At 42.6% G+C, this 25689-nt stretch overlaps 1 protein-coding gene across 2 annotated transcripts; it reads right to left on the bottom strand.

Annotated features, from left to right (window-relative positions):
* Nucleotides 1–260: 260 nt before the first annotated feature.
* Nucleotides 261–14802, bottom strand: LOC141984446 (WD repeat and coiled-coil-containing protein-like). 2 transcript variants are annotated; one of them, XM_074947512.1, is made up of 4 exons: nucleotides 14681–14802; nucleotides 7367–9299; nucleotides 4994–5111; nucleotides 261–1249 (listed from the first exon to the last, which is right to left on the bottom strand). In XM_074947512.1, the coding sequence occupies exons 2-4, from the start codon at nucleotides 9278–9280 to the stop codon at nucleotides 978–980; spliced, it is 2304 nt and encodes a 767-aa protein (XP_074803613.1). In that variant the 5' UTR covers nucleotides 9281–9299; nucleotides 14681–14802; the 3' UTR covers nucleotides 261–977. The 2 variants fall into 2 exon arrangements, with proteins under 2 accessions (XP_074803613.1, XP_074803614.1); XM_074947513.1 differs by lacking the exon at nucleotides 14681–14802 and adding an exon at nucleotides 10017–10221.
* Between the last annotated feature and the right edge of the window lie 10887 nt (nucleotides 14803–25689).

The following is a 25689-nucleotide window of genomic DNA, read 5'->3' as shown; positions in this document are numbered from 1 at the left end:
GACAAATTTCTGTGTTCCATTCTAATTTGAAAACAACTAGAAAAAGTTTCCAAATTTTGCATGTGAATATGTGTTATGTTTAGGAGTAATAAAACAATCCAAACCACAAAACACTACCATAAGTGTCTGAAAAATTTCTTCTCAACATACTTAGTTATCATCTGCTAACATTGTTGTGGCATCACAATAAAGTGTCACATATGGTTCAAAGGGCTGATTTTGGGATAGGAGTGAAATAGTAGATGTCTCAGACTCACCGTTTACATGCCAATCCTAGAAACATTTGTACCTGCTTTCCAGAAACAGTATAACTATACAAGTGCTAGTACAGATGCAAGTGCTAGCATGAAAAGGGCTCAAGTTTTCATGACATGATAAATATGCCCAAACCCTGTTACGCTGGTGCTTATACCATTACCAGCACTGTTGGAAAAGAGGTATAAAATTTTCTTGTGTAGATAAGACAATTTGTCCTCAGAGTTTCTGAATAAAAACTGTGAGGAGTTCAGGATCTGACCACCAGTTTGGTTTTTTTGCCTCCAATAAAGAAAAAAAAAGGCAGAACTGTCTACTTATTTTTTATTATGAGTTCTCCTGTAGTCTAAAACCATAAACAAATCAGAGGCAAGATGGTAAGGAAGCCCTTTTTCTGAACCTTGTAGAAAGCCAGATGTCCAGCCACAGACACAAAGGCCTGGGCTATGATTTCTAGCCAAAAAAAAAAAAAAACATTGAGAACACATATTGCTGAGTAGAAGAGTGCTAGTTTCCAAACTTGGCGTAAAGAGGCCAAATAAATAAGTGTGATGAGGTTATCGAGTGATGAACCAACAGAATTGTATAAGATCTAGTTACAAGAAAAACTCAACAGATATATTAATTGTAATATACAGACAGTTATGTAAAGGCTCCCGTCCCGTGTGACAATGATTTTAAAACTGTCCAACTATAACAGCTACTATCATCTTAATTCAAAATCACGTTTTACTGGTTGACTGTTCTGAAGAGCTGCTGGTGTCTAGACTTTTAGACGAATGTTCTCTTAAGACTTCCAAAGAACTAGTGATATCCAGACTTTCTGAAGAAATGGGTCTATACCCTTCTGTAGAACTGATGATATCCAAAGTTTTGGAAGAATGGGTGCTATAGCCTTTTGAACTGGCATCTCTTATGATTATCTCCTGCATGGATCCGAATGTTAATGGAACAAAGCCTTCACTGTCAGTTGTGAGAACAATCCAGGTTGAACCTATGAGGACATTAAAATATCTATTTATTAACAATACTTTTTTTTGCAACTCAGTATATTTTAGGCATAAATAATATTACCCAATACTGACCCTTTTATGCAACAAAAAATCTGAAAATTGAATTTTACAAGAAATGAATGTGTACTGTTTTTCTAGCTAACCCTAGAGGTGAGATAAACTGGATTTTCTCTGAAAGAAAATACATGTATTGTTGTGTAATATGCTGTTGACTGAAAATTAGACAACAGCTGTGAAAAAGCCAGTTCTCTCAGGCCAACTTTCCCACCAGAAGCCAAAGCTACAACACATATATCTTGACACAACTTTAGATTAGGCATCAGGAATGAAATTCTGAACAACAAGATCGAGCTGTGCCTTTTTCTTCTTTTCTGGTCTCCTGTTCAAATTAAATATTCATAGGTCAAGTCAACAGAATATTTAAAACAAGATAAAGCAATACGTAAACCAGTACTCAGTCTCTTACAAGTTATAAATAGTTATACATTTAGTGCCAACAGAGCTAAATAAGATCAACTACCTACTATACTCTTGACATTTGAGTTAATATTTTACGTAAAACCCAACTCAACTCCCAATTTGGCATAAAAGCCCCATCCTGGATACCAGGCTAGCCTTCTGGTCTCTCTGAGTGCAGCCCCTCTGATGTCAGGCCTTTTGCATTTATCTATCCCTGGGTGGAATTCTGCAATTCTCGCACTCTTACACCAGGACATGAGCTATAGGGTATCAGCTATACACAACTGTGTATCAACTGTGGGTACCAAGCAGGTCTGACTGGGTTTGGCACCTATATTTCTTCCCTTGGGCGTGTCTCTGCAGAGAAAGGCAACAAAAAATGATTAAGGGTATGGAACAGCTTCCATTTGAACAGAGGTTAAAAGGACTGGGGCTGTTCAGCTTAGAAAGGAGACAACTAAGGGGGGATATGATAGAGGTCTATGAATATCATAAATGGTGTGGAGAAAGTGCATTAAGGAAGTGTTGTTTATCCCTTCACGTAACACAAGATTCAGAGGTCGCCCAATGAAATTACTAGGCAGGTTTAAAACAAACATAAGGAAGTACTACTTTGCACAACGCATAGTCAACCTGTGGAACTCATTTATTGTTGAGGGAATTCTGTGCCAAAAACTTAAAAATTCTCTACCAAAAAAATTTAAAAATCTGCAAAATTCTGTATATTTTATTTGTCAAAATAACACTACATAATCACACCAGTTTCAATTATTTTGGCAATTTATTTCAAAATACCTGCCAGCAACTATGTCAGTAACAATACAGACAACAAAAAAAATCCCCACAGGAGTAGAGAGTTAAAGAAACCCCTATGACAACCAAGTTCCTGTTTCTCTGCCCCCTCCTCCCCAGAGCCCAGGCGGGGGGGCCAGACACCCACACTCCCTTCCCCTAGAGCCCAGCTGTGGGACGCCCGCCCCCCAGCCAGACACCTGTGCCCCCCCCGCAGCCCAGATGCAGGGCACCCCCCCAGCCCAAACACTCTCAACCCCTCTATCCTGGAGTGCAACTGCAGGGCACCGCCCCAGCCCAGACACTGGCACCCCTTACCCCCCAGAAATCCAGAGAGAGAAACAGACTGATGCTGGGTCCTGGGCTTGTACTACGTTTCCTGCATGCTGCCTCCTTCCTCCAGGGCATGCCAGGTACTGCAGCTGCTGGGAACTCTCCAGCTGCTCCTCCTCCTCCTCCTCCCTCTCCCTTCAGCAGTATCTTTGGGCTTGTCTACACTTACATTTTATAGCGCTCTAACTTGCTGGCTCAGGGGGGTGAAAAATCAGACATAGCCTTCTATTTGTGAGCCAGGCTTTGCTGGGTCCAGCAGCCCCTAGTGGCAGCCAGCAGCTCTGCAGCACATTTCTATGAGGGGCAAAAAGGAAATTCTGCGCAGAACATTAATTCTGCACAAATTGCGCAGTGGTGCAGAATTTCCCCAGGAGTAACTCATTCCAAGGGGATGTTGTGAAAGCCAAAAGTATGACTGGGTTAAAAAAAACCAATGAGATAATTTTAGAAGGGAAAAATTCTTCAAATCCCAAATCTCTGGGCCTGTTGCTATTTCATGTAATATTCTTATTAGTGTTACACTACATACATGCTTTCAAACTGTAAAAATGTTACTGGATCAGAGGTGTACACTTCTGCTAATTTTCACATCCAGTAAGCAAGTCTTTTCATATTTCATCTCATCACTTTTGCCATCACAAAATAAAACTGATTTGAAAAAAAAAAAAAGTTAGTCCAGTAAGCACATTTCCCAGCTGCTCCATTTACTTCTATTATGTAACACATTACAAGAAATGTCACAAAAAGATTACAGTTTAAAAGCACATGAACTTTAATCTTATGCTTAATGCCTCATTTGAACCTCACTTTACGATTCAGGCATTTGAAGATACTATTACTAGTATGAGTAATATAGCCAGTAATATTGCTTATGTTCATTTAAAAAATGACAAAAACCATGATTTTTTTCTACTGAAAAAAAGAACTTTTATCAAAAAGGCATGATTAGTTATATTGTCTAGACATAAAATAGAGGCCCTAGTCACTGGTGGTCATCAAAGATTCCAGGGGCCTCCTTGTAAAAGAAGTTACGTTAATCTCACTATCCTGGACGAATTTCAGTTTAGGTAATTAGATGCTGCATTTCCAAAATTTGTCTGCTTTTCCCTAGTGGACTTGCCATAAACGTCTGTGTGCGCCACTGAGTGCTGTTCAATAATCACCATGTTTCACCAGAGAGATGGCTGCATCTCAGTGGTGGCTGAAGAAATAACTTGTTATAGAGTATAAAGGGTTTTTTTTTTTAATCTCTCAGTATTCAAGGTACCTTATAAATACAAAATTGTGTTAATAATCTTTCCTAGAATGTAGGCACTGGTGAATGATGCACAATGATTTTATCTAGTCATAGGAATATAAAATATATCTGAACTCTAACCACCATGTACTGAAAAATCAGTACTCCTGAAAGTATGAAGCAGTAACCTCCATCTTTAACAGCTGCGAACAGCAACATGCCAATGGACTTTTCCTGCAGGTGTTAAACTCTAGTTGTTGGAAAATACTGTACAGAAAATTTCCATCAGAGAAACATTTCATATCTCAAAGATGTATGTTTTGTATCTTTGCCACAAACAAAATATCAGGTTGGATGTGGGGTATGTGTGGGGTGAGTGGATAATGGCAGAGAAGAAAAAAATATATATATAAGATTGATTTCTCCAGCCATTGTCAAACAGAAAAACAAGCATAACAAAATCCCCAAAGCTGCCTTTGCTGTGTTAAAAAAGAACTACAAAATTTGGTTATATGAGAGTAGATAATGAAGTTGACAGGTTAAAATATTGAACAGGGTTTCCAAGAGATGATTAATTCAGACAACCAGACCTGTCAGTCAGAATTCTCTTTGTAAAAGAGCTAAAAAGTCTGAATGAAAGAGGGGATAGATATGATTTTCCTGCACCACCACCTGTTAGTTAAAACAAAGGCAAATTAACATAACAAAGCTTTGAACAGGAAATCTAGATTTTAGGTAAAAAGGAACTAACTTTAATACAAGAAAATAAATTGGGTATGTTCTTAATATATTGTCATTGTTTTTTACACCTTGTCTTTTTTTTTAATAAGACTGTATTTGTTGCTAATGCAAACTGAGAATGTCACATATCTGAACTTCATTGTATTGGATGAACAGAACTTACCATGTTGCATTTCAACAAGAGAGAGACTGAAAATCTGCTGAACTATACTTAGACGGAGTTTACCATCACATAGAATAACAGCTCGCCTTTCATCTACCGCACTTCCAGAAAGCTGCTTCTGTGGATACAAGGAAGAAACCATTAGGTATAGCTGAGTATGTTTTAGTTACAGAGCTATTAAAATATGACAGTTTAATCAAAACACCATCACACAGATTTGTTTTCAACAATAGTGCCATTTGCAAAAATCAAATACTACATTTATCTGGACCAACTAGTTTGCAAGGGTTATGGCCTGAAATCCCTTTATTTATGATGAAAACATCAATGAGCAATGGTAGCAAAGTAACTAAAATATAAGGTTAGCGTGCATGTGGATGGAGGATGAGAGATCATGCCACATGGCTGACATGGAAACATGGTAGGAGTTCATCCTCACTTAGTCCCATTTTTTGTTGCTGTTTTTATTAATATTTGTTTATTGGCAACTTTCAATTTATGCCTTTTTGTAACTAAAACTGACTTTATTTCAGTCAGTTTCCCTTTCTTCTTCAAATGCAACAAGGCTTATTTAGCACATACCATAGGGGGAAAATGTTTAAACCCAAACAATTGTTTTCACTGACTTTTTAAAAAACTCATGAATTTATTTCTGTTTATTAATGGAGTTTGTAATTCCCTCCCCATCCCCCCACTCACTAAGACTGAATGTAGTCTAGTCTACCTATAAGTACCACTGCCCAACTACAGTCTTCAGAACGTGTCTCCCACATGGCAGGTGAACAAGTTTTTAAATCTACCCAGAAGATAAGTCATTTTCAAGGCTATGTACTGTGAGTGAATGTAATTTTATCCTACATAAAGTAGCCAGAGCACTTATAAGAATTCCCTGAGAACCCTTAATGTCTCTGTCAGGGAAAACATTACAAGACGAATCCTGTCCCCTCTTCTGTGCTGTCGAAGGACACACACTGAAAAAACAGTTCAGTTACATTTCATGTGGGAGCTTGGAGGTGCACAGGAGTTGTTTATCTAGCTACCACTGCCCCACAAAGCCACTTCATTGCCTGGGGTCGGAGAAGAGGAAAGAAGAAATCATTCCTTCATTGTTGCCCTTCTTTAAATCCACAATCTGGCAGTGCTCAGATAGCCTAGGTTTGGATGCATCTGAGTAGCAACTGACTCTAAACATGATATTGTGGTGATCCATGTTTATTGTGTCAATGATTTCCATACTAAATATACTCAGTATACTGGTAAAAAGTTATATTTTTTAACTGTTAGGTTTCACACTAAACCTGTGATCTGAAAGGCAAACTGAGTTCTTTCCTTCTCACAAAATTGTAAGTGAAGAAGGATCTACAGGACACATTGTGTACTTAGTTAAACTTGTGCAACCCCTTTGCATAGGTACAACTCAACTGGCTAGATTTCAATTTCAGATAGATCCAGTAAATCTTTGGTTTTGGATCCCAACAATTATTTAAACTCTTAAAAAATTAATGAGGGTAGCAACTAGAAGTTGCCATCCATGGGAGTAGGTTTAATTACCTAGAATTTTTAGATGTGAAAAGCATTTCTTTTTAAATATGGAAGAGCACTAGAACTTAATAGAACTTCATCAAAAGGCCCTGATCCTGTAACTGAATCTGTATATGTGGACCCATGCACTGAAGTAAATGGGAATCCACAAAGGTGCAGGGGCTTGGATCTGGCTGTAGGATATGAGCATAAGTGAGAAGGTGGGGATAGTGAATAGCAGAAACTCATTAATAGGGAAATCATATCATTTACATTGTTTAAAATCTGCAGAATAATGGAACCATTGTTGGCATAAACTGAACCCTATTAATAGTTAAACTATAACATTATCTTTACTTCTTTTTTAAAATATGGCCCTATGTGCACTACATGCACCAGTGATGAAAATAAAGTATGGATGAAAAACAGTGAAGCAATATACTTGTGAAATGGCAATATTTTTAGCTTAAAATCTTATGAGATGTCAAATATTTTAATCTTTTTTTATTTCCTATCAGGGAAATCTGACAATAGACAATTCTGTTAGCGCCATGACCATAGATAGGGACTGGTATACAAGCTGGTAAAACATCTCTTCTGCATAGGAATTAAAGCCCCAATCCTTTTTATACCACATAGAAATTAAAGCCCTAATTAAATCCAACTGAATGTAATGGGATTTCTCATGTTTGTAAAGTTAAACACATGAATACCTGTTTGCAGGAGTGGGGCCTTATTGAGCATAATCTGGAATGAGACTCTTGCAGAGCTATACATTTTAAAGATATCTGTAATCTTAAAATATATGTCCACAAACAGATTTTACACTGAGCTTTCAGCTTTAAAAGTTACCTGATAAGTGATGTTAATAAAAGAGGGCTCCTGAGAAGACGGGTATGCTGGAAGAAATTTCTTCCTGGATTTTAGAAGTTCTGTTAGCTCAGAAAGATGATGCTGTACTTCTGTAAAATTGCCACATAATTTTTCTATGTTCTTAGATAAATAACTTGTTTCTTTTTCACCTAGCAGACTGTTATTTTTAGGAGAATTTGAAATTTCAGGAGCTACATCCGCCTGTCCCTTTGGAGATGCTGGTCTGTTAGAAAATGCAGTAGGTGTTCTAAGCCCATGCAGGACCAATGATCGATTAATTGGTTCAACATCCAAAATTTCCAGAGCTGGAGGAAAATCCATGGAAATCTTTCTTTCTTCGATGTCTCTCACACTTGACAACAGGCGTTGCTCATAAGTAGGGCTTTTAATTTCTTCAATAAGTTTTCTTCTGCTACTAGGAGATTGAATAATAGCATGACCTGGTATCAGGAGTCCGCTACTTAGAGGATGAACTTCTGTAGAGAGAATTTCTGGTGGCTCTCTTTTCACAGGTATGTTCAAAAAGGCATTCAAACTGGAGTTACCAGTAGTTCCTGCAGATGCTGAAGAACCCTCTTCAAAACTTATTTCTTTGATCATCAAACGGATGACATACTTGTCTGACCTTGAAGATGGCAGAAATGCAGGGTCAGTGAATTTCTGCTTTCCAACTAAAATCAATAACAATTTATCGGTCAGGAAGCATAAGCCCTTTGGTCTTTCACTTTTCTCAAGCTGAATTTGTTGAATATTGGGTAAATGGGATGAAGTCAAAGAATAGATCAAAATAATGTTACAAGTATTGGAGGCTACTGACACAGTATGAGTTTTATGATCAAAAGCCATTATGTCAGGGACCAGAATGCCTGGGATGCTGACTTTCCTGGTGGTGGTAACCTTCCTTTCAAAAGTCACCAAAATCAGGTGTGAAGAGTCCTGGCCGCTTCCTGTTAGATAATCCTTGTGCCTAAGATGGATAAGGGGACTGGAACTAAGTCTTTGTTTGCTGGAAAGGATATGGGTTAGATCCACAGGAGCTGATGAAGGAGAAGATACTGAAACAATAGGCACAGATTTTTCTGAGTCTAGTGATTTTTTCCCCACATCTATGGAGAACTCTTCATCACCACATAACAAGGTAGACGGTGAAGGAAAAGAATTTGTTTCACCACCAGCTGGGACTTCAAATGCAATACCTGAATTTAAGCCACAGATCTTATCTAACGGTAGCTCAGTAGCAACAGCAACTTGGGAATCCAGAATAGCTTCTACAGCACAGATGTAGCCTCCCACATCAAATACTGGGCAAAAGAAGCAAGCAATTAAAGTTTTCTGAGCATCATCCCATATGTAGGAATGAAGGGCACTGCCTATAGCAACTACTAAGCGATTGCCTTCCTTAGTCCAACAAGCGCAGTGGATGAGACCGCTACCTTTTATATCAGCTTTAATTCTGGAGTTGTTGCGACGAACAGAGTGTAAGACGGAGGCATCCCGTGTAGTAAGCACAGCCAAGATCTCTTTCTTTGGATGCCACACACAGCCCTGGGGAAGCACTGGAAATGGCTCACCCGTTTCACAAATCTGAGAAACCAGGAGTTTATTCCTTTCTGACATGTTATAGCTCAGCTGCCAAATAGTGATGTGCTTTTTATGCTGAACAGCAAGCAGAGTCGTGGTGTCTGTAGTACATGGGCCCCAGTAAAGCCCATGAACATGTTCAAACTGACCAATAACACTCGAGTCACCAAACTTTGGTTCTCCATTGTGAAGGTGTAAAGCAGTCAGTATCACTTGCTTCCCATCCGTCCAGGCAATACCATGCACAGGGTGGATTGCCTGATACAAAGCATTAAGGCCAGTTCTCAGAAGTTTTCCTTTTCCCAGCTCCATTCTTTCTAGCGAGAGGCATCTGTAATTATTGAAAACAAGTGATACATTAATCTAGAGACTTTGATCACAACTCTGCAGTTAAATGCATTATATTGTATCAGGTAAGTCGGAGATGGGGAAAAAAACACTAAGTCATCTAACATATATCATCCTGCCAATGCAGCATTGTTCCTTTCAGTACATTTTCTAGTATTTGTATCTGTCCTGGGGGCAGTGTTGATATTCTCACTAAACTCCACCTGTCAAAGTTCAGGGTAACTGCACCTGCATTCCCCCTCTGTGGTCCAATAAGGCCACTTGCTCTCAGACTTTCAGCCCCCAGGCTTCACCTCTCTTGGGTGGAGACCCGCATCTCCCTCCTGACCTGGGTTTTTCCAGGCTGCACAATTCTCTTCCTATACTGTGAGTTCCCCTGCGAGTCAGACAGCAAAAGGAAGCCTGCTTTGCTTCCTCCTCAAAGGTTAAAAACAGTATAATTGCGCATGGTTTAACTAGAGCGGGGTCAGTCAATTGCTCCTGTTTGAGCTGGAAGGCTGAACTCAGCCTGGTCACTATGGCCCACTTCCCCCCAGCCTGAGGTCAGCACTCTGCATGGTCGCAAGCCATACACTCACACTTTTAGACAGCTAGCTAAGGGTCAAGGCTCTTCCAGCCAGCTGGGAGAACCATTCTCTGCCTGTCTCCACTCCAGCAAGCAAAGAAAGTTTGCTGAAGGGGTTGCTCAGCAACCACCCACCTTCCTCTTCCCTTTGCAGGGGCAGAAATCAGTGGCTCTCTTATGTTGCTCCCCAGGCATCTGGAGGAGAGGCGGCAGCAGAGATTCCTGGCTGGGCTCTTTGGTCCAGTCAGCTCTTGTCCTGGTTTTGTGCCTCAGCATAATTTTGAATTAGTCATAGCTGGCTCTACTTGGCTAGTCGTGCCAACTTCACCCACAACATGGCTACTCCTATCAACAGACCAACTGCGTAAAGGAAAGTAGGGAGGCAAAAATATTGTGGTTCAACATACAGCTGTGAACATGACCAATAAAACACCATGTTTTAAATGTCTTCAAGAAACAAAAACAAAAATTAGCCTCTCTCATGTGCAAGCTGAGTAGAATACAAAACTAATAAAACACCATAAATGAATCATAGAATATCAGGGTTGGAAGGGACCTCAGGAAGTCATCTAGTCCAACCCCCTGCTCAAAGCAGGACCAATCCCCAACTAAATCATCCCAGCCAGGGCTTTGTCAAGCCTGACCTTAAAAACCTCAAAGGAAGGAGATTCCACCACCTCCCTAGGTAACGCATTCCAGTGCTTCACCACCCTCCTAGTGAAAAAGTTTTTTCCTAATAATCAACCTCAACCTCCCCTACTGCAACTTGAGACCATTACTCCTTTTTCTATCATCTGCTACCACTGAGAACAGCCTAGATCCATCCTCTTTGGAACCCCCTTTTCAGGTAATTGAAAGCAAATATCAAATCCCCCCTCACTCTTCTCTTCTGCAGACTAAACAATACCAGTTCCCTCAGCCTCTCCTCATAAAGCATATGCTCCAGTCCCCTAATGGTGTTCAATTAATTCAGTTTTAATACTCTCATGTGTCACAAGTAAAGACATTTTTTACAAATGTGATTGTTTGATACTGTATATTAAAGTCATTTTGAGCTGTGTGACATAAAGCACTCAGTGAGCTTTTTCTACAAGTCACGGCCTCCTTTTTTTTTTTTTTTTTTTTTAATTTGTCTACAGAGACCAACGCAAACAGGACAGTTAAACAAACCAGGAAAGATCTCTCAGGGCAAACCAATCCTTTATATAATAGTTAATGGATTTAACCTCACAACAGCACTTCTGAGGGAGGCATTACAGTCTCCATCTCATAGATGGGGAAACTGAGGTTCTAAGGTTTGTGGCCTGATTTTCAGTGGTGCCAAGCACCTGCATTGCCCAAATCAAGTAGGTGTTCATAATCTGTGAAAATCCACTAGTACCTTGCACAAGGCCACAGCAGAAATCTGTGACAGAGATGGAAGTGGAAACTAGTTCTTCTGTGCTTTAAAAACAAAGCCATCTTTCCTTTCACTCTAATTGCATAGATTAGTGGTTCTCAAACTTTTTCAGTGTAGACAGACTGTCTTACGGCTCACCGCCCCTCTCATGCACAATTGCATGGACCAACTCTCCTCTCATTTGTGATCATATAACATCTGTGCAGCAGTTACTGCAATTGCTTACATGTTAAACTAATATTAGGAAAGTAATCTATTTTATTTATAATTTGATGGTATATTTACTAGGTAGAAACAAGAAGAGTTAAAGCCACATTACTACCAAGCTCCCAAAGACTACCAGAAAGATCTACCACAGCGGAACAGTGTAGCTTTAGGACAGCATGCCATGAAACTGGTGCTCCCTGCTTCTGCACCAATCTTCTACTTAGGGCCACCCAATGTGAGTCTTGTTCACTTGTGTTGCTGGAGGGAACACTGGGCCCTTAATGATTTGTTACACAATATTCCTAGGGCTTGTCTACATTTAAAACGCTACAGCAGCACAGCTGTAGCGCTTCAATGTAGATGCTCCCTATGCCGATAGGAAGGATTCTCCCATCAGCATAGGTAATCCAGCTCCCGAAAGGTAGTAGCTAGTCGACAGAAGAATTCTTCCATCAACCTAGCACTGTCTACACAAGAACTTAGGCTGGCTTAACTACTCCGCTCAGGGATGTGCATTTGTCACACAACTGACCACAGTAGTTAAACCAACATAATTTTCTAGTGAAGACCAGGCCTTAGACCAGTTGTGGGAAACCTGCAGCCCGCACATGGCCCACCAGGGTAATCTGCTGGCGGGCTGTGAGACAGTTTGTTTACATTGACTGTTCGCAGGCATGGCTGCCCACCCGCAACTCCCAGTGGCCATGGTTCACCGTTCCCATTCCGCTGCCTTAGATACTAGGAAGCAGCAGCAACCATACAGCCCATCTAGCTCTACTAATCTACCTAACCTTCCACCTTCTCAGAATTCAGGTAAAACTGACCTCAGTCTTGCTACGTGACTATCATTAACCAGTAAGACTAAAACTGCTAGCTGCTCATTCTTAAATACTCTGCATTACATGGAAACTCTGGTAGGGGATATTGACAGGTACCTCTTGCAAGAGAGATGCTAACAGCCAGGCAGATATAATAAGCCACCTATACCATATGGACATTTCAGTCTGTTGCAGAGGTAAACAAGAAATTTTCACCTATCATCAACAGACCTGAAAAAATGTAGCACAAAAAATGGCCCATTAGTTTTATCTCCTTCCCTGTACCTGTCATCCTTCATAATAAACACTACTGTATAATTGTAAGATACTGACAAACTATCTGAGATTTATTTTGCCACTTTAAAAATGAGCATGATACAACAGATTAAGACATAGGATTAGCAACTCCTGTAATCTACCCCCAGCTCTGACTCTGTAATCCTGAGTAAGTAACTTAGACCACCATTTTTAAATGTGGAAGCCTAAAGTCAGGCACTTAAATTGTACTCCTGGGGGAATTCTGTGCCACTGCACATGCGCAGAATTTATGTCTCCTGCACATTTCTTTGCTTCCCTGCAAAAAAATGACTTTCTGACAGGGAAACAAAGGGAAACCACAAGAGCAGTCATGAGACCCTCCCCAGCAGTATGTTTTAGGGGCCCAGGGCAGACAGCAGAGAGGTAAATCACTGTGGACCAGGAGGCAGGACTGTGGAAGACTCGGCTGGTGGCTCCTTCCCTGTACCAGGCTCAGCTGCTAGTCCCGGCTGGGCTGGGGAAGACAGGGCTTCCTCTTCCCTTGCACGGCATCCAGGGCCCAGTGAGACCTACCCCCAGATTTCTCTCCCAGCTGAAGGAAGCTCTGCAAACTCACCCCACCCCACCCCGCTTCCTGCACCCATCACTTCTCAGCTGCAGGGGGAGGGATCCCTGTACAGGGAGCTACTCCTCCATCCGCCCAACTCCCATTCATCCAGACCCCCTCATACCCAGACCCTCCTGCAGAGCCTCACCCCCGCGCTGAACCCAAACCACCTTGACCTGGACCCCCTGCAGGGTCCCATTACCACTGCACCCAGAAACACCCAACAAGCCCCATGCATCCAGATCCCCCCCACATCCGGATCCCGCACTGAGCCGCCCGCACCCAGATTGCCCCACACAGAACCCTCTCAACCTACACCTAGATCCCCCCCACACCCCACACTAAGCCCCTCCACCCTTGGATCCTGCCTTGCTGAGCCTGCCTACCCACACCTGATGCACCTGGCACAGAGGGGAAGGGCCCTGGGGTGTTTCTGAAGCAGGCCTGGTCCTTACAGTGTGTCAGGGTTGGGTGCAGCCTCACTGCTGAGTCTGTGTCTCAAGGGGAGTTGCACAGTGATCTCCCACTGCTGTGCAGCCAGTGGTCTGTGCTCCCCAATGCCATACTGGAGCCTCCACATTTATTTGATAAATAAAATTTGCAGAATTTTACAATATTGTGTGCAGAATTTTTATTTTTTTGGCGCAGAATGCCCTTCGGCGTAAAACTGGTGGTTTGATTTTCAGAGTCCAAGAGGAATCGGAGATGTCAGGCATATGAATTCAGGATACTTATTTAGGTATCTAAATATGGGTTAAGGTGCCCAAGTTTAGGCTCCCATGTTTGACAGTGTCAGTCTTTACATCTCCCTGCCTCCATTTCCCCATGCGTCTGTGAACAGCAGGCAAGAACACACCTTCCCTGCCCTACTACGGCAAGGATCCTGGCCCCTGTGCCTACTATGAGGCACTGTTACTGTCCTGGGGACGAGCTCTCTGCCAGCGAGGGAGACTCCTTCCCACAAGCGCTTTCTCAGACTGTAGGTGCCGGGGCGGTGGGGACAGAGCCCACGCGCTGAGCGAGATACACCCCCTCGCCCTAGTAATAGTACTCCATCACGGGACTACTGGCTGCCGGGCTGTACCCTGAAGTAGGCCACCCCCATGCCGCCTATATCCCCAGGGGCATCGGGGAGAGGGAGGGGAAGTTGACAGGGACCGGACAGATTCGCAACCCCCTGGCCCCTCACAGCAGGGGGTGGGCAGGCAGTAGGAGGGGTTTCCTCTCTCCTGGCACCTCCCCCCCAGAACTACACGCCCACACTGTCCGCCCCCGGCCCGCCCACACTACTTTCTCTGCCCGCCCGCCTTCTGTTCCCCACCCCTTCGCGGGCCCGCCCGCACTGCTTCCCCTCCCATCATTTCCCTTCCGCCCCGCTTCCCTCCCACTCCCGCGCGGGCCCATGACCCCGTTTTCCTCCTTCTCGCTCCTCCCGCCCCCCAAGCGCTCACGCCGCGCTCTCGGGAGCGGTCAGACATCGGGGCACCTGCCCGCCAGCGGCTCCTCTTACCCGAGCGGCTGCTGGGCCCGGCTCCCAGCGGGTGAAATGGCGGCGCTGGCAGCCGCAGACCGAGGCCCCAGCTCCGGCCGGAGGAGTGGGGACTGAGTCGCAGCACCAGGTCTCTCGCCCCGGGGCTCTTAGCCGCTCTACCCCCACCCCTCGTCGTTTCTATGCCCCCTAGCGGCACTCTAGCCTCCTGCGTGAAGCTCTGTGATCGAGTCACGGACTCCTCGTCGGGGGAAAACTACAGCGCCCAGAATGCAATGGGGCGGGCGCGTGCCTTCCCCCCACCCGCCCACAACCCTGGAGGCTCATAGGGGCGGAGCCGGAGTCAGTAACCCGCCCCCTGGCTCCTGAAGGGGGCGGGGCGGGGCGGGGCTATTCTCCATCTCACAAACAGCAGCCTCCCCCTGCTGCAGGGCTTGGCCGGTTCTCCCCTCCTGAAGCTCCCACCCTAGGGACCTGTCTGCCCCTGGTGGATGGTGCGAGAGCCCGGGGCAGTGCCTCATGGTGCCCTAGGTCCTCCATCTGCTGACCAGGCCTAGCGCCTGGCCTCGCCCTGGCCTGGCCTCGCCCCAGCCTGCCCGCACCTCACATTTCCCTGCGTTTCCCGTGGGCGCTTCACGAGCTGCATCAAGAGGAGAGCACTACGGGTCCCTGCACACAGGCCTTGGTGGTGCAGTACTGGGGGTTGAACACAACATCAGGACTCTGTTATTGCATCTCACACAAGATAAAAGTGCAAAAAAGGACACACACCTAATTTATTTCTCCCCCTTTTTGGATCACCTTTAACGCAAAGTGGGGAATATAGGGAATGCAGCATCTTTGGTCCTGAATCCTCAGTCATAATATTACATAATACGTATATAGCGCCATCTAAGGTCTCTACAAAGACACCCAAGTCTTACCCACACTTCCTGCAGTTGTAGACCTTGCAACTTTGTCATCTCTAGACTGGACTGATTCAATGCAGTCTAGAGAATACACTTTACAGCCTTTTGAAACCTGAAGCAAATTCAAAATGGGGCAGCTCGATTGCTAAGTAATTTGCCACAAGCATGTTACATCTTTGCTTTGGCATCTGTGCTGGCAGACATAAAAAAGGTCTTAAATTCGCAACAGAAAAGGAGGATGCTAAGAAGGCAAATGTGGTACAGACTCAGCATATCGAGAACAAAGTGAAACAACATGGCAAAGAATGTGAAGAGAAGAAAATCTATACCAATGCTAGGAGTCTGAGCAACAAGGAAGACGAATTGGAAATTCTCATTGATGAGAAGAAATTTGGTACAATTGGGATTACTGAAACCTGGTGGGATGAGTTGCATGATTGGGATGTTAAAATCACTGGATATGCCGTGTTCAGGAAGGAGAAAGTAAGTAAAGGGTGAAAGGGTGGCACTCTACATTAAAGACAATATTACTTGTTTTAGAGTTACTGATAAATCAGAACCCCAGGATCTGTAATGCATATGAATCAATGTGGTAACAGCCGAGGAGAGTCTTCTGCTGGGGGTCTGTTACCGCCAAATCAACTAGAGAACAGAATGAGTTACTCCTTAAGCACCTGTCTGTAATGTGTGGAAAGAAAAATAGTGTTACTATGTGCTTCTTCAGCTTGGGAGGAAGACATATGCTGGAGGTCTCATGCAGCCAGTAGTAGAACATTATTCTAAAAGTTATAGATGATAATTTTCTAAAACAAAAGTTATTGTGCCTACTATGAGGTAACTATTTTGGACCTCATTATGATGGATAAAAATGAATTAATCATTGGACTAAAAGTTGGTGGTTACCAAATGACCAGTGATTATGACCTGGTTACATTCAATAGGATAGAACAAAGGACAGGCAAAACCAGTAGTATACATTTAGTGCTTCAAAAGAGCTAATTTCCCCAAGATGAGGAAGATTATGAGCAAAATTGACTAGGATGAAGATTTTAGAGAGAAAAATGTGAATGAATATTGGGAATTTTTAAAGAAAAGTTTAGATAGCCAAAAAGCCATGATTCCACAACCAAGAAACAGGACAACTTTGACTAAAAGTCTATCCTTGTTCAATGGCAAAGTGCAGGCAACAATTAGAAATAAAAAAGCAATATATCACAAGTGAAAAAAAGCAAAAATAGCAATTAATACAAATTAGAAGTTACAAAATGTAGACAATTGACAAGGGATGCTAGAGATATTAGAGCAGTGGTTCCCAAACTTGTTCCGCCGCTTGTGCGGGTAAAGTCCCTGGCGGGCCGGGCCAGTTTGTTTACCTGCCGTGTCCGCAGGTTCGGCCGATCGCGTCTCCCAGTGGCCGTGGTTCACGGCTCCCAGTGGCCGCGGTTCGCGGCTCCAGGCCAATGGGAGCTGCTGGAAGCGGCGGCCAGTACGTCCCTCAGCCCGCGCCGCTTCCAGCAGCTCCCATCGGCCTGGAGCAGCGAACTGCAGCCACTGGGAGCCACGATCGGCCGAACCTGCGGACACGACAGGTAAACAAACCAGCCAGGCCCGCCAGGGGCTTTCCCTGCACAAGCGGTGGAACAAGTTTGGGAACCACTGTATTAGGGAAAAATCCTTGGCTGGCAAAGCTAAGGACAATACGGAGGATTTTTTAAAGTTTCTTAGGAACAAAAGAAATCCTAGCAATGGTATGGGCCCATTACTAGAGGGAGATGGTAAAATTATTAATAATGATGCTGAAAGGGCAGACATGTTCAATAACTATTTTTGTTCTGTATTTGGAAAGAAGCAGGATGATGTGCTTATATCACATGACAAAATACTTTCCAGTCTGTTAGCAACCGAGGAAGATGTTAAACCAGATTGACTATGGATAAACATTTTTATATTAGCAGGCCTGGATAACTTGCACCCAAGTGTCCTAAAAGAACTGGCTGAGGAGATCTCAGGCCCACAGATGTGAATTTTTAATAAATCTTGGAATACCAGGGATATACCAGGGGAGTGGCAAACTGCTAATGTTGTGCCAACATTTAAAAGCAGCAAGCAGGATGATCTAGGTAAGTATAGGGCGTTTAGCCTAACATCCAACTCAGGGAAAGTAATGGAAAAGTTGAAACAGGATTCAATTAATAATGAATTGAAGGTTAGGAATATAATTAAAGCCAGTCAGCATGGTGTATGGAAACTAGGTCTTGTCAAATGAATGTGCTTTCATTTTTTCAAGAGATTACAAGTTTGGCTGATAAAAGTAAGTATGTAGATGTAATATCCTTAGACTTTGTAAGGTGTTTGACTTAGAATTGCACAACATTCTAATTAAAAACTTAACAATATACATTATCTAGAAAGCACGTGTTAAATGGATTAAGAACTGGCTGACAGTCACAGATTACAGATCATTATTGAATGGTAGTGTTTCTAGTGGGGCTCTACAGTGACCACCATTTTCATCAATGATCTGGAAGTACATATAAAATGAATGCTGATAAAATATAGGGAGACACAAAGTTTGGTGGAGGGGTAAATAATGAGGACAGGGGAATCATACAAAGCAATCTGGATTTCTTGGTAAGATGGGCTCATTCTAACAAAAGGAATTTTAATGCAGCCAAATGCAAAATTATACATCTAGGCAGGGCCATCCCTTGTGGGAGTGTGGGGCCCAGGACATAGGCGCCGAGTTTCTAATCTGCTGGAGGGTGTTCTGCCTGGCCCCGCCCCGCTCCCGCCCCCACTCCACCCCTTCCCACAAGGCCCCACCCCTGCCCTGCTTTTTCCCACCCCTGCCTCTTCCCACCCCACCTCTTCTCCACCTAGTTCCACCCCCTCTCTTGAGCGCTCTGCGCCCTCACTCCTCTCCCCTCCTCCCCAGTGCCTCCTGATGCTGTGGGCAAAACATCTGATCTGCGGTAGGCGCTGAGAGGAAGTGGGAGGTGCTGATCGGGGGGGGCCTGCTGGCAGGCAGGAGGGGCTGGGGGGAGGGGATGTTCTGGTAGGGGGGCTCTTCCTTATCCCCCCTGCCCGCCTACCGTTCACCTCCTCACCCCACTCGTCCACCCATCTCACCTCTCCACCCCCTCCTGCGGTGCCCCCCAAAGTCCGGGGCCCAGGACGGTCACCCCGATTCACCATACCCAAGGATGGGTATCTGCATCTAGGAACAAGGAATGCATGTGATACCTACAGAATGCAGGACTGTATCCTGGAAAGCAGTGCCTCTGAAAAGGATTTAGGAATCATAGTGGACAAGCAACACCATCAGTTGCCAGCCAGCGTGATGCTGTGGCTAAAAGGGCTAATGTGATTCTGGGGATGTATAAATGGCAATAGTGAGTAGGGAGGTGATTTTACCTGTGAGACCAAAACTGGAAGACTGTGTACAGTTCTAGTGTCCACATCTTAAAAGCTATGTTGAAAAATTGGAGAGGGTGCAGAAAAGAGCCACACAAACAACTTGTCGACTGGAAAAAATGCTTTTCAATGAGAGATTTAAAGAGCTCAATCTGTATAGCTAATCAAAAAGAAGATCAAGAGGTGATTTCATTACAGTGTGTAAATACAGGGAGAAAATACTGGCTACTAAAGGGCACTTTAACCCTGTGGAGTACGGCATGACAAGAACCAATGGCTGAAAGCTGAAGCCAGACAAATTCAAATTGGAAATAAGGCACAAATTTCTAAAAGTGACTGTGATTAACAATTAGAACAAATTACCAAGAAAAGTGATGGATTCTCCATCTCTGAATGTCTTCCAATGAAGACTCAATGCCTTTTTTTGAAAGATATGCTTTAGCCACACACGAGTTTTTGGGCTCACTACAGGGGTAACTGCGTGAAATTTAATGGTTGTCAAACTAAATGATCTATTGGTCCTTTCTGGCCTTAAACTTTATCTATGACAATCTCTTGGCAACTGGATGGAATAGAAAGTGTTATTTCTGTCCTAGAAAGCTCAGAATAGCATGGGTGCTTCCTACTTGACATGTCACCTCTTTCCTTCTGACATATTGCTTAGCTGAGATCAGCAGGAGTGCTCAAGATGAATGCAGGGAAGAGGGTTTCCTCCTCCCCTTAATATGGCTATGGTGGAAAAGATTTGTCAAACAGCAAGGTCTTGCAGTGCAACTTGAAACTGGTCAAACTCCAGTCTGATCTCCTCAGCAAGCTCATTCCATAGCTGAGAACTGGCAATGGAAATAGACTGGAAGCAGTGGAAGGATTGGAGCAAAGGAGTGAGTTGGGCTACCATATTTTGCACAAAATAGTGATTCTTCATTGCAGCAGCTTTCAGACCTAGATACTATAAGTTACAGCAAACCAGTCTTGAGGTGAGTAAATAAATTTTTAATGTTAAAAAAAATCTGAAACCTCAAATATCCTCCATACCCTGCCTCTCCACAAACACACATAGAAACCGCCCCCGCAACTTTTCAGGTTATCATAAACCATCAAAAAGGGTACAAACTCCATTTTGTTTTCCCCTCTGCAGGTCACCTTTAAAAGTAGAGAGGACAAAACTTTTGTAGATGAACAACAGAGAACAATCCTGGCACAGAGATGAACAGGAAATTAAGTAGATGCATTCGTTTCTTCCGTCTCTCCCCAGGATGGGAGGAATGGAGACAAAACCTGTTTGAGAGATTCTTGTCACTTTGTTTATGTTTTAACTCTGAAAGGTGCCGAGATACCACAGTGTCATAAGAACCTGAATAGAATAGAGTAGAATGTGTAGAAGTTATGGTTTTGTGAGATTGATACTGGTGCAGTTGGGGACTGATGGGTATTTTCAAGCCATTGATTAATAAGAAAACTTTTGCTAACTTGTTTAAACAGGAAGTGTAGCTAGCCTAGCAAGTTTCTTAGCACTAGGCATTTAAGAGATTTCTACTGTACTGTTTTTTTCCCTATATTTAAAGGAGTGTTTAGCCACTAGGGGGCTTTATTGGTCAATATCAATTTGTTGAGAGAGAAACTAATTCATGAGTACAATCATATTTCTGTAACCTTACAGTGAATTGTGCTTAGATAATTTGCATACCTGTATTCTCCAAAACAACGGTTTGATGTATCCTTAGATTGAATGTTAATGGTAATATTCAGCAATAAGGTTTTAGAACATTTTGTTTCTTCAGGCGGGGAGACCTCATTTTAACTGTGTGCCAGTAGATGTCTTCATATTAGGTATTTCTTTCTTCTTCTTCTTATATCTACAATTATATGAGTATTCAGTTTAAAAATTCAAAATATTTTAATTTTTTTAACATATACAATATCTTAAATGCAGAACTGTAAAACAAAGTCATATATGGATGAATCTAAGACCCCACAAAACAAACATTATAAAATATTTATCATAAACATTATAAAATATTTAAATGGTATAAACATTATCATATGTCATAACAAACATTACAGTATATTTACAATTGAAATTATATCAGATGTAAGATCAATAAACTGAAATGGAATTGTCTTAGCCTACCGGAGTGCTGAGATGCTATATAGTTAATAACATTGTTTCTCAGTTATGCAATTCCCTGAATTCTGGTTATGAGTATATTATTTGCATAACCACTGAATAGTTATTTCACAATTACAATATCGTATGTGAATCCCTGTACTCTGATTGGCTGGCAGCCATTGTTAGCCAGTCAGACAGCAGTGATTTGCATAAATCACTATGGTTATTTCTTAACAATTGTACTGCAAATAAGTAAATCTCTCTGCTCCCCTTGGTTCTTCTCTTCAGAATTTTTAATCTGTTTGCCAACAACATAGATGATGCCTCAGTTTCTTCTGACCTTCAGCTGATGCTGAAAATCCCCAAGATTTACGTGAAAGAGAAGGAAAAAATGGGGCAATTAAAATACTGTTTAAAAAAACAAAAACAGTGGAATTCATTTCCCATGTTCAGGCTCAGTCCCAGCACACATTTTGTCTTTGATAAATAATAATAATCTCTCTCACATTGAGTCAATGGGAATTTTGACATTGGCTCTAACCTTCCACTCATCCCTCAATACCTGTAATTTAACAAAGTTCTGGTTCACACAATAACGATTATAAATTTGTGTTTTCATTATTTAAATTACCTACATTGTGTGGTTTACAGCTTCTTCATCTCGAATCAGTTTTGAATCACAACATAAATAAAAATATGCAGCAGTTGGGGTGAGAAGAGCCATGCTGACCTGTAGGGAAGAAAAAAGGTTAGGGAAAGGAGAAGTTATAGATGAGATCCTGGGGGAGGGGCAGGAGAGAGGTAATCGGGGAAGGAATAGAGGGGAAGGAAAGAATAAAAAGGTTATTTAACATTTTTTTACAGTACCACCCTGCAGGTACCTAGTCCAGTTTTGTGATTTATACATATTTTTTCTTCACTTTTGTTGTAAATTTGAATGTTTAAAATTTCAGCACAATAATAACTTGAGAATGATTCCTGTTAACGTCATCATCATTATATTCTTTGAGCTTATTAGCCAGGATATGGTTATTACCTCATAAATCAGGTGCATTTTCAAGTTACCATTATAGTCTACCCTGTGTCATGGTTCAGGCTCCCAGCCTCCCTGTGACAGGCTCCACCAAAGAGAATGAACCAACCCAGATCCACCTGTGGATGGTTAATTGGATAAGTAGCTGGGTGGTAGCTTATTAGTTAAGGAACACTTTTAAAGGGTTATGAGGGCTCAGGCAGGAGCCCAGAACAGAGAGGGGAAGCTCTTGGGGAGAGAACTCCTTGGGGAAGCTGGGTAGGAAGCTATTTCCAGTCATGCCTCTTGGGGAGAGGCACTGTGCCCAGTACACAAAGAGAGAATGCACCAGAGGAGAGAGACTGTAAAGCTCTCTGGGCAGGAAGGCTTGGGAGATACCCTGAATTAACAGGGGAGATACTGCAAAGCTGCAGGCAGTGGAGAAGCCTGAGGACTTACAGCAGAAGGCTTATTTACATACCATACCATATACTACCCCTCTTCCCTGAAGGCTGTATACAAACTGCATTGAACTTGGGAAACAGAGGCAGAAATTTAATTGCGGTTCCACAGTGGGGCTCCCAGGGTGAGTGCCTGCCATTACATCTGAAGGGAGAGTTTACAGGGGCACTGTCAGGTAGTTTAGGCCCCAAATAAAGGCTGTTTGGAAAAAATGTTAAAACTTAATATCAGTAGGCTTGTTTTTATTTGTTTAAATTATTAATTCAGTGAAAATAATTTTGGGCATGAAGCTGGGCTGGAAGTGCCACACAGGGAACATAACAGTGATGGACACATTAGATATACTGTTATCCCATGTTGACTCCAGTGACTAGTCAAAGTTTGGGTCCCTGGGCATGTCCCGGTTGGGTGTAGAAATTGCTGATGGAGTCTGGTGTTTTCTTTGATGCAATCTTGCTTACTTACAAGGAACATACAAAGTCCTCTTCCAAACACAGGAGGGACCAAAACCAAAAGGAACAGTTTCTTAGTTTACAGGCTGATGCTTCATTCAGCCATCACCTCCAACCTCGATCGCTCTCTAGAGTTCTCAAGGGTCTCACCATACTTACAGGCTGCTTGCTTGGCTTTCTTGCTCAGGCCCTAAGTCTCTCTCGTTCTGCTGTCCTTCGCAGTCATGCGAACGCTTGCCCAAAAGATACTCAACAAAACCCCTCCACTCCAGCCAAAACTACCTGGTGGGTTCACATTTTTCACAACCCCTTTTTTCTTAGCTGTGGGGCTTGTGATTCTCTTCACAGTTATGTTAATTGAAGGGTGTGCTCACACCCAGTCTCAAAGAGGTTGATGTAATCACCAGTACCTCACAGCACAACAATACTTGTATGTAATTTAAGAACACCTGCTGATGATTGGTTAGCAGCCAAGATTTGAACCCTCATGTTTCAGAGAGAGGATCATAGAATTCTAAGAGGGTTCTTTTATGTTTCAGAGCAACTGAACAAAGAGGTACAAGCCACTTTCCCAAAACTCAGAAATATATGAAACAAAGAGTGAACAGGTTTCAGAGGGGTAGCTGTGTTCGTCTGTATCAGCAAAAACAAGGAGGAATCCTTGTGGCACCTTAGAGACTAACAAATTTATTTGGGCATCAGCTTTCGTGGGCTAAAACCCACTTCATCAGATGCATGGAGTGAAAAATACGGTAGGCAGGTATATATATTACAGCACATGAAAAGATGGGAGTTGCCTTACCAAGTTTGGGGTCAATGATTGAATTGGCCCCGTTAGCACTGACCCCCAACTTGGTAAGGCAACTCCCATCTTTTCATGTGCTGTAACATATATATACCTGCCTACCGTACTTTTCACTCCATGCATCTGATGAAGTGGGTTTTAGCCCATGAAAGCTGATACCCAAATAAATGTGTTAGTCTCTAAAGAGCGAACAGTTTGTAACAAAAGGATTTTCCTGTTGTGAAAAGTAATCATTACAGAAGACTAAAATTCAATTATATGGCTAGTGCCTTTTATCATGTCCAACTTTTCATTCCTTTTCTTCTGAAAGTTAACAAAATTATCACAAAAATCCCATAAGATGTTACATTCTCTTAGTATGTTGCCTTCTTACAAACCATTAATGTTTTTCCTGTTTGTAAATGTTTAAGTCTTAGTTTGATTTAAAGGAAATGATTGGGGTCTCTAATGTGAAATTCTGGTTTGCCTTTTTTCTGGAGCTATGAATCAGTTTTGTGTCTAGTATTACACTGAGATATATTCCTTTCTTGGCTGCATTCACTCTCGTCTGTTAAGATAGCATGGTGTCTGCTGACAAGTTGGATGGATCCTTGCCAAAGGACATAGGTTGTCAGGCACGGATGGTTTTCGGTGGCAAGTTTTCATAACATTGCAAATGTCATCTCCTCTGCAGGAAGTCTTTCTGTGCCAATACTGAAGTATTGGCACCACATGCCACCAAACATTTGATCACACCTGGCTGCTGATACGTATGTGTCAAATAATAGTGGAGACATAAAGTTCAAGGACAATTTTGGCTGCCTGCAAAAAGAGGTTGTATTGCAGTAAGCGCATCCAAATGTCAGTAACAGCAAGATACTGGCAATTCTTTAATAGATGACAACACCAGGGGGAAAAGTAAATCTCAGCAAAGTGAATCTGAGACATTGTGGAATGACCTCAGGTTGGTAAAAAATCAAAGGCACAAAATCACTAACCCACAACCGTGTGTGTGTGTGTGCGCAGTGCTCTTTTGTGTGAGATAATGGAAAAGCAGCTCATATGTTCAACTTGAGTAACATCTGTTACGGTCTACCTACACTAGAGGACTGCACTATGTGAATGCTACATTTTAGGTTTACTAAGGGTTACTCAGCCCCCCCTCCCTGCAGATAGAGAAGGTGAGGGGGAGGCCTATTTGTGTGATGTTCTGTCTTTGGGGTTGAATAAACTAGGTCCTGCTGTTCAAGATATAAGCTTTATTGGATTTATTAAAACCCTCATTCAGGGGAAACTGAGGCAGGGATGCAAAGGTGGCACTGCTCTGAGCTGCCAGGGGGCACTCTAGGGATGAGGGCTCCCATTACAGCCAGCCTCCAATCTTTTTTTGTTAGCCACTATCACTGGCCATGTCTTTGCTCTGTACAATTCCATGGTATAATCTGACCTTTAGTTTGATGTGGAGACTTCTGTTTGACCAGATGTTGTTAATCCTTTCAAAAGTGGTGTTTGCTTTTCCTAATCTCTTATGAAATCTTTATCTTAGCCACCTTCAAATGTCATCACACTTCCTGGTTACAGAACTCTTCTACCCCTTCGATTTATTTTCCATTCACATACACCTTTGCATCTGTTGTCCAAGTTCCTATCTTCATAATTTTGGCTTTATCTGCATTTACTTTCAATCCAATTTTGGCTGCTTGCTCTTCTCTCTCTGACATGAGGGCAATAATTCCGTTCCCCGTCGTACTTAGTAAAGCAATGTTGTCGGCAAAGCCAACATTATGTAACTCATCTCCACTATCCCATTTTACACCTTTTGTTGCTCATCACACAGTGTATAGCTAATGCAAAAAGGATTGGTGATAATACACACCCTTATAACTTC

The sequence above is a fragment of the Natator depressus genome, chromosome 3 (assembly GCF_965152275.1).
Source record: "Natator depressus isolate rNatDep1 chromosome 3, rNatDep2.hap1, whole genome shotgun sequence".
Lineage (NCBI taxonomy): Eukaryota > Metazoa > Chordata > Testudines > Cheloniidae > Natator > Natator depressus.
This window is presented reverse-complemented; position numbering and strand designations above follow the sequence as displayed.

Coding starts and splice junctions, on each gene's coding strand:
- LOC141984446 (XM_074947512.1), bottom strand. CDS start 9,280: ATGGAGCTGGGAAAAGGAAAACTTCTGAGAACTGGCCTTAATGCTTTG. Junction 5,112..7,366: donor TTATTAACATCACTTATCAG/GTAACTTTTAAA, acceptor TTGTATCCACAG/AAGCAGCTTTCTGGAAGTGC. Junction 1,250..4,993: donor TCTTGTTGAAATGCAACATG/GTAAGTTCTGTT, acceptor ATGTCCTCATAG/GTTCAACCTGGATTGTTCTC.